This window comes from Homarus americanus, unplaced genomic scaffold (genome assembly GCF_018991925.1).
Source record: "Homarus americanus isolate GMGI-L3 unplaced genomic scaffold, GMGI_Hamer_2.0 scaffold57965, whole genome shotgun sequence".
NCBI classification, from domain to species: domain Eukaryota; kingdom Metazoa; phylum Arthropoda; class Malacostraca; order Decapoda; family Nephropidae; genus Homarus; species Homarus americanus.
This window is the reverse complement of record NW_024725031.1, coordinates 629451-639732: the sequence shown is the minus strand read 5'-3', so window position 1 is coordinate 639732 and position 10282 is coordinate 629451. Positions and strand designations below refer to the sequence as shown.

Below are 10282 nucleotides of genomic sequence, written 5' to 3'. Positions count from 1 at the left end.
TTTGTAGGAGTTGCGTTCGTTATAGCATTCTCAATTTTATAGGTAAAACCGTTCGTTATAGGAATATTCGTAGTAGGATCCGTTCGTTATAGCATACCCCACTGTATATTGTTTAACATCACTTTACAGTATTTACATTATTTGTTATATATGGGTATATTATTGTTGTTTTCCATATATATATATATATATATATATATATATATATATATATATACACACACAAAACTCCTCCCCAACTTATGACCTGCCTCAGTCATACCAAAATTTTGTCAAATTACGTATTTTCGAGTCTCAACTTGTGCACACAGACAAAATTTTCGTTTGTAATTCACTTTAAAATGGCTGGCAAGCTTGAAAGTGAGAGTTTTGTGGTGCTGAGAAGTAAAAGAGACATCCATTTTAGATTTTCTATGTATTATTTTAGCATTTTCGACTTACGACCTGGATTTGGGGGTCTAACCCCTTCGTAAGTCGGGGAGGAGCTGTATATGAAAAAATAAAACCGATCAAGAGTGAGAAACAACATATAAAGCATGATGTGTGCTCCAAGTAAGAGATATATATCAAGATCCTGCAATTGTGTGTAAATGAGGCAGAAAGTCAGTCAGGTTAGCAACCTGGGACTTGTTCAAAATTTTTTGTGGTCATATGGCCACAGGGTCTACCATCAGACAACTCATTATGCTTCCAATATCTTCCCAGGCAGTAGTACCTCCCTGTTTAGCAGCTGCCTATTATCTACTTGAAATTATAAGTTAAAAAATAACCACAACATATAGCTCCCAAGATTAAGGAGCATGTAACAAGTGTGGTGAGGAAAAGAAAAATGCATAATTTGTGATAGTTTATTGCTCACATTTTTTTTATAAATTTCAACTAATGTTCTTTTTTATTATATACTGTACAATATTACTGTATGGTTAGTGTTTATGCAATGACAAACTATTGGAGAACTCCTTGGGGATAACGGACATATGTCTGTTTTCTTGAGGGTTTGTCCGATAGGTTTAGGGTGTCCATTATAATCCATTATATAAAGCATCCGTTTACTGTATTTCCCTTTTATTAGTACCGTACAGTACCAGTAAGCGTTTCTGTTGGTCCAGAAATCTTCAATACATAACATGCCAACAGGCTCCACGTGCACTTGTTTATTATTCAGTTTTCACAATGGTTTTCATTTGTTAACTATTACATACCTAAATGCAAGAGAGCAACAATTGTATTGCTGCCACAAACACAGTTTAAAACTATGTTTTACAACAAACATTTATATATTTACAGAATGCACACACTTAACATTCAATGCTCTTCTTCTCTCTTCAAATTAACATAATTTTTTCATGTAAGACTTGTATTCACAAATGATTTAATCAGTCACTGCTGATCCAACTCCCCCACAACAGCAATAGCTTCAATTTCCACACGTCCTCCCTGTAAAAGAGGTCATTATTATTTACTTGTGCACTGAATACTGTATGCAATAGTTATAAATCAAGGACTAAAATGTGAAATTTCATTTTAAAATCAATAAGAAACAATCGACTTTCAATATTCTCACGCTGGAAACCACTCTAAGGCAGAGCCTTCTACAGGGGAGCACTTCATTCTAGAGACAAAGACACTATCAGACTGGATCAGTGTATATTGCTGCAAACAGTTACTCCTCCAGTTCCTGTACAGGGAACAACAAACCCTTCTCTATGTTTTATCTTTCAACAAGACCAACTGATACAGTGTTAACTTTAGCCCCCGGTGTGGACAAAGCAGCCTCTTTTGTTCAAGTGTGCACCAGATAGACTATTGTATCTGTTTGGATATTTTCACTATCCAGTATAATATCCACTATCCGGCCAGTGAAAAATTCCAACTTTATATATACTGTACAGTATATAAATACATTAAGTAAAGAAAAATAAATGAATAAATGAAAGTGAGTAATAAAAGAATTCACTCAAGACAGAATTGGATTATTTATTATTTAGTCCTTTATTGTTTAAATTTTTTCTCTTATAACATAATAGTGTTATTATTTAAAGATATTTTAGAGGCACTTAAGTAAAAAAGAAGTCACCACACACTTACAGTTGTTGTAGCAAATAAGCCAGGAATGATACTGTCATCTTCATTAGCCTATGGCCAGCCAAATAAAAACAATTCTTATGATACTTATGCCAAAACATTTATCTTTGGTATTGAATATTTTATTTACCGAGTTGGAAAATACCAAATGTAGGATTTATATAAGTTATGGAGGGACAGAGTGAGTGAAGTCAAACGGGTAACATATAAGGCTGCTGTGATACATAACTTTTGTGGATGATGATGATAGAGGAGGTTATGTTAATTGTATTTCATGTGAACAAGAATATGTCATGGACAACAATATAAATAATGAGACATGAATGGCCATGTAAGTGGAAGCTACCCAAGATATTAGACTACTGCTGAAGTGCAGGTTTAGCCTCGCCTATTTATCCATACTACACCAACACATACTATACTATCCAGCTGGGTAATATGGGCCAGATTTTAAAACTATCTGGCAAAGCTAGTATCCGGCAACAGAGTAAAATGCACTATCCAGCGTATCTATACTCTTCCAATTACGGTAAAGGTTCACACACATCCACACATGAACAAGCATGCAACTGACACACACACGCCTACCTTTGGCAAATTAGCAACCTGGTAAGCTGCTCGTGCTGGTACTGCTTCTGAGAAGACTGTAAAGAAATAAAATAATAATAAATGATACTAACCATGGTAACAATATACATTCACAAGACAGTAGAGTACGACAAACTCCAACTAACAGTGGATGATATCACAACTTATTTACCGGTACATACTGTACTACTGATCTAATGCAGAGGAGGTGGTGTTGTATAAAGGTTCATGGATGATGTATTAATAAAGTCTTTGGGTGCATTTTGAGGTAGACAAGCCTTCCACATATCTTGGAAAATCTTGTGAATGTAGATAACTTGGTTCAGTGAGGAAAAAAGGGGGTTCGGTTCTTAGGTCAGACTGAACTTGGAAGAGAAAGACACACATCTGTTCTTTGCAGCCACAGAGGTGCAACTGACTGGTTGCTACTGATGTTATATTATTTTACTGTGCTTCAACTAGGGCCAACCAGGTGACTTTTCTTTTGAGTTTGGTCAATCCAAAAACTTAACCCTTTTTGTTTTTCACTGTTTTGTCATGTTCATGTAATTGCTTGGGTAGTTATGACAGTAATGTACTTGTCACAACACTTTCCTTGATTGGTTTTGTTTTTCTTAGTGTACGGGACACTGGCCTTACTGACCTTCAAAGTAAATTCAAGACAAATTACTCACAGCCCATAAAGCTCTGGACATTGATTTCTAACACATACAGTATATACCAGCTATTAAATCAGTAAAGTAACTTGACTTCCAATTTCACGACCAAACATTTTCTCCTTCAAAACCTCAATACATGTAATTCTCAATCTTATAATTAAAGATCTGGGATCTAAAGAGTTATTTTACTGAACAAACTGTAAACTGCCCTGAAGCATCACAGTACAGGTGTGGAGCCCAACACACCTACATGTTAGCTCAACACAACACAGTACAGGTGTGGGTCCCAAAACACAAACATGTTGGGTCAACACAACATAGTACAGGTGTGAGGCCCAACACACCTGCATATATTCTGGTACCTGACCCGCGAATTATCGTGACTTAACTGAAATGAGTTAGTTAAGTGGTGATTTACTTCGGATACACTAATAATTGTTATACAGTACAAGGTAGTAGCAATGGGAAAATATTGTAATAAATTGTGTTTGTTTTCCTCCAGTAGCCATAGTTTTCTTAAAATAATATACTACAGTACAATGCCAGTAAAAGTGAGGAATAAATAAAAATAATACCAATAAATAAATTACAACTAAAAATACTGTACAGTAGATTGTCGATTTAACGCAAATCTATGTAAAATTATTGATTTAAAGTGACACCCACAATTAAGGACAACGTATCAATTTAAAGCGTATATTTCCTATTTTACGCGAGTCAAATCTGGTGCGTCATATGGAAATACACATTATTTTAAGTTTCGCGCCTAATGTTTCCCGCCAGACGCCTCTCTGGGCATGCTACAAGGCTGCCCGCCACCCTCCCTCATCCTCAGTTGTCGCGCCGACATTCTAATGAACAGACATACAGTACTGTGTGACACTACCTCCTCCTACCACGTGCATCAACCATCGCCATGTATTTTTCTCGTATTTATTAGTTACTAAAAGTCTTATTAGTATTTTGTGTTTCTCTCAAGTACCAAACTAAATCATTCCATTGAAACAACACTTACATTTAGTGCAAATTCGATTTAAAGCAACCTCTCTTGGAACGTATCTCGTGTTAAATCGACATTCTACTGCACCTGTATTCCCAAACCAGTAAATAAAAGCCAAAAGAAAGTTAAACACAATCGCCATTTGCATACACTCCCTGGTTCACCATAGCAACTCAGTCCAGCAGGGATGCTACCTCTGCCGTCTCCCTAGCAATGCTCCCCACCTACACTCTGTGTCCTCCTCCCCTCCCTCACTGAGCTAGCTAACTCTTGTGCAAAGAAATGTATATGTGTTCCATTTATGTGTTTGACTTCAAGACAATTTTTTTCTTACATTTTTTTTCACAATATATATGTAGGATGGTGTGTGCATGTGACTGAGTAAAAATAAATTAAGAAAGTCATGTATATGTACCCAAAAATATGAGTTGAAAAACAACCATAAGACCTTACAGCTTGGCCCAGTAGCCTGGTGGTTACAGTGATAAGTCTAACTTGGCTACATTACCGCCAGCAACGTTAACAGGCACAAATGTGAAAAGAAAGTTATCTGTAAATCTTCATTTGTGTCAGGTACTTGTACAGTTAAAAATAAACGTTGCAGGTATGACATTATTAAATACTCTGTAGTAATGCTTGTAAGAGTTCAGAAATGGCTACTGCTAAGCTACCTATGAAGAGTTGGGTGCCTACCGTATGGACATTCATCATCTCAGGTTATCATCATCAGTACAGTACGTACTTATAAATCCAGCTTTTATATTTACAATAGTAATTGTTTTTTAATTAATTAAAAATCAAAATAATGTGTTTAAGTAACCAATAAAATTTTTAATTCTGGAGTTGGGTTAGGTAGAATTTAACAACTGGGGGATTCATTAGCCTATGGGAGACCGCAACTTCACACATAGGACACAGACCAATTTTTCCCCCATTTTTCAGACAAAAGTGTCTTAAATGCCATAAAATACGGTATTCAAGTTATGTTACTAGCATTATATCTTTCAGTGTACCTACACAGTTTTGGGGACATATTTCATCAGTTAGGGGATGTATCTTTGGGCTCGTGGGATGTAACTAATTTTTCCCCTATGTTATGTCATTATCGCTGTGGGTTTACCTGGCTTTCTTACCCAGAGACTCAATGGGTAATACAGTATAATGCAGGAGTTAATGAGTGGAGAGCATTAAATCATAAAATAAAATGTTTTACACAGCTAAATTTATCAATAAGACCCACAACATCATATGGTGTACATACTTACATGTGGAATACACTTCATTAACTTTAACAAAGTCATTGATATCTGCAAGGAGCACAGTTGTTTTCACCACTGTAAAACACAATTGTAAGTTAGAAGTCTACATCAAGTACTTTATGTTCAACTCACTAGAATTATCAATTTATAAACTTCATTCTACTCCTACCCTCATGCAAGGCTGATAATGGGGAACCAAAATATCAGGGAGGAAGAGCAAGAGAGTCCAGTATAGTTAAGATAGTATACTGTACAGTACATATAAAATTTTACACATAACTAACACTTCTTTATATCCCTAATCTGTATATGCTGTATACAATCCAAATCCTTAGCCTCCACATGTTTAACTATACATGTACCGGTGAACCCTGATAACCGATGTCCCGTTGACCACCGATTCGCATAACCGATGATTACATATAGGAGAAATACCCCGCAAGTTTTGTTGATACCCCAGAGATCTGATGATTGGCAGAGCTGGCGTGGTGCAAATTCTTGCCACCAGAGGACTCTGCTCACTGCCTTAAGACTCATTCCTACCATCTTTACTCTTGTTTACACTTACTATGTGTCTCTGACTTCAAGTTTTCTTCATTATTTCTGACTGTGTGTTACTCAATCATGCCTAGACACCCCAATGATAGTTTCTCTTGTGCTGGGCTACTTAACGTGATGTGATAAGGCATAATAAAAGTGGTGATGGAACAGCAATAAGTGAAAGAAACTTGATCTTGTTACCCTAGACAATTTCTAACATCCTCAACACAGGTAAATAAGTAACAATTTATGCTTTACATGGCTTATTTAAGGCTTATAATGCTAGCTTTATTTTCTTGCTTGGCAGTGTGCACTACAGAGATGTATAAAGGATAAATGGGAGTTTTTGGAGGGTGGCTGGTCCCTAACCCCCTGAATTTGTTATGTTCTTATGGGATTAATTGCTTCAATAACCGTTGATTCACTAACAAACGACTTTTCCGGGTGCCTATACCTGTATGTGTCAGTTATCTGGGTATGCCTGTATATCGAATATTCTTTCAATATATATATATATATATATATATATATATATATATATATATATATATATATATATATATACACAGTATGCATACCGGCAAAACTTTAACCTTGGTATATTGTTCCACACCTTCCACCTACTACCTGGCAGCTACCAAACAGGGAGGTATTACCGCCTGGGAAGATACTGGAAGCATAATGTATTGTCTAATGGTAGACCCTGCTGCCATATGGCATCACGAAAATTGTGACCAAGTCCCAGGTTGATCTGACTTTCTGCCCCAATTACACACAATTGCAGGATCTCAATTGTTTCTCTTACCATTGACATCACAACATTTATAATGTTTCTCGCCTTTGATCTTTTTTCATTTTTTATTTCTTTTTGGTTGTTGTTATTATTATTATTATTACTATATTATTATTATCATTATTTTATTTTTATTTTTTGTTATAAATTTTATTTACTATGAATTATTATTATTATTATTATTATTATTATTATTATTATTATTATTATTATTATTATTATTATTACATTTTCGCCCCCCAGGCCCCGATGTGGGCCAGTGACCTATGCCCGAGTGGGACTAATCCCCGCAAAAAAAAAAATAAATAAAATAAAAATTAAATTAAAATATAAAGTAATGTCAAGGCACACAACACCAGAATGAATATTGAGAATCCAGTACTGTACTGTACTGGAAGTAGCTACATGTACTAATTGCACTACTTTACCTGTATTTGTATTGTAACAGAAGAAAGATCAATGTAAGATGAGACACCCATTTATTTCACCTGATAATTAATCACCTTAATGCTAACCTAACCTAAACCCCCAGATTGCATTAGGGAGTTCAATCATTTGGTGAAATATGTTGGGATGTGAAATCTTCAGTTGATCCCCAGAGGAGTACCTAAGCTATCTTTACCTAATACAGGTACAGCTCCATTCAGAAGTTCGTTATACACCCGCGCTAAACTCCACATCTTCTAGTGTTCATTCAGAACCGATTTCCCCATTGTATTCTGATATTGGAATAGATACTCCTATAACTATGATTTTCTCGTAAGCAGGATATTAACGCATCTTCACCACCTATCAGCAGTAACGTTGGCCGATATTCATATTAACCCTTACACCGTACTAGTGCGCCCCGGGTGACGTACTAAGACGTGCTCCGTTTCCTGCCAGTGTTTAAATGCCCAGCGCGGGTTATCAAGTTCCAGTGTGACTATTTGCCTGTCATGCCACACGCTCGGCCACAGCTTCCTGAATGTAATTACGTGTACCTACTTTTGTTTGTTTCAATTCCATCGTTTATCCATTTTATCATGCTGTATCGAAGTAATATTGCTAAAAGTAGTGTAATTGAATTGTAGTGTAGTATTAATGGAAAATAATGCTCTGATTATGTTATAAATGTGTTTATTTGTGGAATTATTATTATTTTATTCATTACTTGCTCTACCAAACACAAAGACAGCCAGACAGCTTGGCGACCGACTGCGTGTGTTGCCAAGCACATTTTATGAAAAATAATGCAAATTAATTATTCTAAATTAATTATTTATAGCAAATAAGTATTATGATCAGTAAATATAGGCATTATTGGCCATCTTGGACACATAGGCAAGCTAAAAATTGCTGGTAAGTGCATAGGAGACCACGAGCTCAGCTGTCAAAACAACACTGTCCCCTTATATCCCTCCCCCTTCAGCACTGCCAGGGAACTTACTAGAGGGTCAATAAAGAGTTTTTCTTACTTATTTTTTATTGTTTTATCATCTAAAAAGGTTAACAATTATTTTTGGAAAGTTTGATTTTTCTCGATTTACCCCAGCATTGGGGGCGGGGGGGTACTGCCAGTGGCACCCTAACCTGGGGCTTAAGGGTTAATATTCTTCCATCTCTTTTTGGGGCATCCTCGTTTGAATCAAACTGTTCCGCTGTCAGTTCCACTGTGTGTGTTGGTGGGAGGTTTGGCGTAGTGACCTGACGTCCAGAAAGGGTGCAACAGGTTAAGTGTCCTTCACCACGAGTGTATAACAAACTTCTGAACGGAACTGTACCCGTACAGTACTGCACCAGAAGAGGAAATTTGATTCTTTAACTTACCACACTAGTAAACTTACCATGTTTGTAAGTACAACCTGCAGCCTCCAGAATGTGACCCATGTTGGTTAAGGCTGTTTTAGTCTGTTCAACAACATCACCGCTCACCAAGTTCATGGTCTGGGGGTCCATTCCCAGCTGCCCCGAGACGTACAGTGTGTTACCTGCCTGCACTGCTTGGCTGTTCAAATGGGGAGAGCAGAACAGCTATTAAAATAAAAACTTAAGTGTTAAGCAGACCCAGGTTCTGTAAACAATGAGGGTAAAGGGACAGTTCCTGGGGCCAGATCCAACTACAGTAGTCCATTGATGACATACAAAACTAACTAACCACCTCGCCTACATAACCAAACTAAATTACAGTAATTATTATATATATATATATATATATATATATATATATATATATATATATATATATATATATATATATATATATATATATATATATATATATATATATATATATATATATATATATATATAGCTCATGTTTGGTATGAAAAAATAACAAAAACGAAATTCAATTTCCTCTAACCTCTTTTTGATATTTAAGAGCTATATACGAAAGATGTTTCCTTTTACAGAATTTGTCCTTAAATGTGTTTATCAACCATAAACCCTGCAGGTAATATTAGGGTGTTAATTCATCAGGTGAAGTAAGGTGGGGATAATGTGAAGGTTCTTGTGATGGCTGCCACGGGGCCATACTACTGTATTGTACTTGCCATAGTTCTATGTAAAAACCATGTTAACCTTTACACTAAGCTTTGATAATAAACCACCAAGGTCACCAGTGTAAATTACCTTGTAACGGTTTTCAAGTGCTATTTTTGGCGTCATCAACTTGTACACCAACATTGTATCTGTGGTCTCATAATGGTTCACTCAGAGTGGACAGATATTTTTTTTATTGAGATACTGTCTGTTCAGTACATGAAGAACCAGGTAAACCTATTGGACTTGACTGAACAAATAGCTACATATCACGTGACAACAGCTAATAATAAGTGTGGTGCTCCCTGGGTCAATTGAAACATTACAGACGATTACAACAAGTACGGAAAGAAAGGATGACATATAGATTACGTATATAAATACATATGATATTGACCACCGGTGCTGTAGGCCAAGAATCTACCTTGATTTCACACGTTAATTCATTGTGCCATCTCACCTGTAAGGACCAATTGCAGCAGGTGCTTTGGGTGTGGAAATCACCTTCCGAAGGATTTTAGATGCCATGTTGCAGTAATGATGAGTTACTAAGGTACTGCTGAACAGCCAAACTAGCTAAACCGTCCCTTGCAACTGGGTGATTAACGTACACAACTAAACTGGCAGTGGCAACTACATTTGTCATTCACCCACAGTAATCATGTCTCTTCCATCTTTATTCTCATCCATCATATGTGTATTTTGATATAAAATTCTATATTTTGAAGTCAATATATTGGTGTTAGTTAAAGTATTTCAATGATCACAGGTTAATTAATTTTCATAATAGAGTAGTTGGTATCTATTCACCCCCTAGTAACACACCTTCAGATCC

At 36.2% G+C, this 10282-nt stretch overlaps 1 protein-coding gene across 1 annotated transcript; it reads right to left on the bottom strand.

Annotated features, from left to right (window-relative positions):
- Positions 1-836: 836 nt before the first annotated feature.
- LOC121864614 (2-iminobutanoate/2-iminopropanoate deaminase-like) lies at positions 837-10077 on the bottom strand. Its single transcript, XM_042363704.1, has 5 exons — positions 9908-10077; positions 8751-8911; positions 5598-5666; positions 2674-2729; positions 837-1437 (listed from the first exon to the last, which is right to left on the bottom strand). The coding sequence occupies exons 1-5, from the start codon at positions 9973-9975 to the stop codon at positions 1381-1383; spliced, it is 411 nt and encodes a 136-aa protein (XP_042219638.1). The 5' UTR covers positions 9976-10077; the 3' UTR covers positions 837-1380.
- Positions 10078-10282: the final 205 nt, after the last annotated feature.